The 1500-nt window shown below is 30.7% G+C and overlaps 1 protein-coding gene across 1 annotated transcript in view; it reads right to left on the bottom strand.

The window, feature by feature from the left end:
- LOC118738228 (fatty-acid amide hydrolase 2-A-like) overlaps positions 1-1500 on the bottom strand; it is a 3996-nt gene continuing 2496 nt past the window's right edge. The window contains exon 5 of the mRNA XM_036469152.1: positions 1-42. Within this exon, the coding sequence (XP_036325045.1) occupies positions 1-42 (42 nt within the window). The remainder of the gene's footprint in view (positions 43-1500) is intronic.

Here is a 1500-nt window from a genome sequence, read left to right on the forward strand (position 1 = left end):
TCAAGTAGCAGCAATGCCATCCAAACTCTCCGCACCCTTCAACTAAAAAAAAAAACAAAAAAAACACGCAATGCAGCCGCGTGCGTGCCCTTAAACTTCACCCCGCATGCCCGCCAAGAGCTCATAAAGTAAAAACAATTTTAGTTTATCGAAATAGGCGTAACAAAAAACAACTAATATTTTTATCATACTTATACACAATGACATGCATTTGTGTACATACATACATATGTATGTTCGCACAGATGTACATTAGGCCGGTCGTTAAAAATAAATATTTTTTAAGTAGGTTTTAAGGTTTTTTCGATCTTTGAAATTTTCCATTTATTTTACACGATAAAATTATTTTTTTCTCGTGGAATTGCTGTGAAATCGTTAAAAATAAATATTTTTTAAGTAGGTTTTAATAAACGATAGCCTTATCTCTCAAAAACAAAAATCAATTTTTTCATGTGTTCATTATTAATTTCTTTTTTCATTCTACTCAATGTTTTCTCTGGGTTTGTGGTACAAAAAATTGTGAAGGATAGGCTTGCCAGCTATTTCAAACTTTAAAATTATTTAAAGGCATAATATATTATAAAAACTTCTACATCAAAACAAAAAGAGCTTGAAGGGATTTGAAAATATTTTGAAACGGATTTGCCACCTTCTGAAAATAAAATTGAACAACGGTTATTAATATATATGTAGCTTATTTAAAACACAATATGTGTACCAAACTGAATGTGTATGTACACAAACAAAGGTTTTAAAATATACTTTAGTCCGCATATACATATTTTTGGGTATAGTTGTCCATAATAATAATAAGAAATTTCAAATTATGCTACGTGCGTATAAGTAAAATATTATATGAGTTTCAAACAAAAGGTGTTAAAATAAAGCCTTAAACCCTGCTTAATTCTGGATAGAGTTGCCACTTATCTAAAAAATTAAAATTAATACGATATGTAATTCTAAAAATATTTTGGGAGCTCACACTTTTGCACCTGCAGAAAACATCGGGCAGAATAAAAAAAATTTAAATAAATCGTTTTAGCTGATCGTGCGTAATGTGATTACGAACACATAAAATAACACAAATTTGTATATAAAATATAAGTTTATCGGCTATGAAAAATTTGTTAGTACAATGAATATTCATCATAATTTTATGTTTTGAAGACCTCTGAAGGGAAATAATCGCATTCGATCAAAAATATATAAATATTTAGGAAGAGCCTGCCTGAAACTATACAAAAAAGCAAATAAGCAAATGGATGTATAGAATTGACAACAACAACCACGCTGTCGAGTTTAAATAGCGGCAAATCAGCTGCACTTGATAGTAGTTGGTTGAATAAGGAAAATGAATTAGCAACAAGAGTTTACGGGATGTACATAGCTCAGTGGTTAACGCTTCTGACTTTGAACATCGAATTCGCAGGTTCGATTCCTGCTGAAGTCTAGAAAAAAGAAGTCTGATGAGGAGATGTGGTGATCTCCGAAATAGTGCTA

Source organism: Rhagoletis pomonella, unplaced genomic scaffold, assembly GCF_013731165.1.
Source record: "Rhagoletis pomonella isolate Grant_MI unplaced genomic scaffold, Rhpom_1.0 Rhpom_scaffold_00004, whole genome shotgun sequence".
NCBI classification, from domain to species: domain Eukaryota; kingdom Metazoa; phylum Arthropoda; class Insecta; order Diptera; family Tephritidae; genus Rhagoletis; species Rhagoletis pomonella.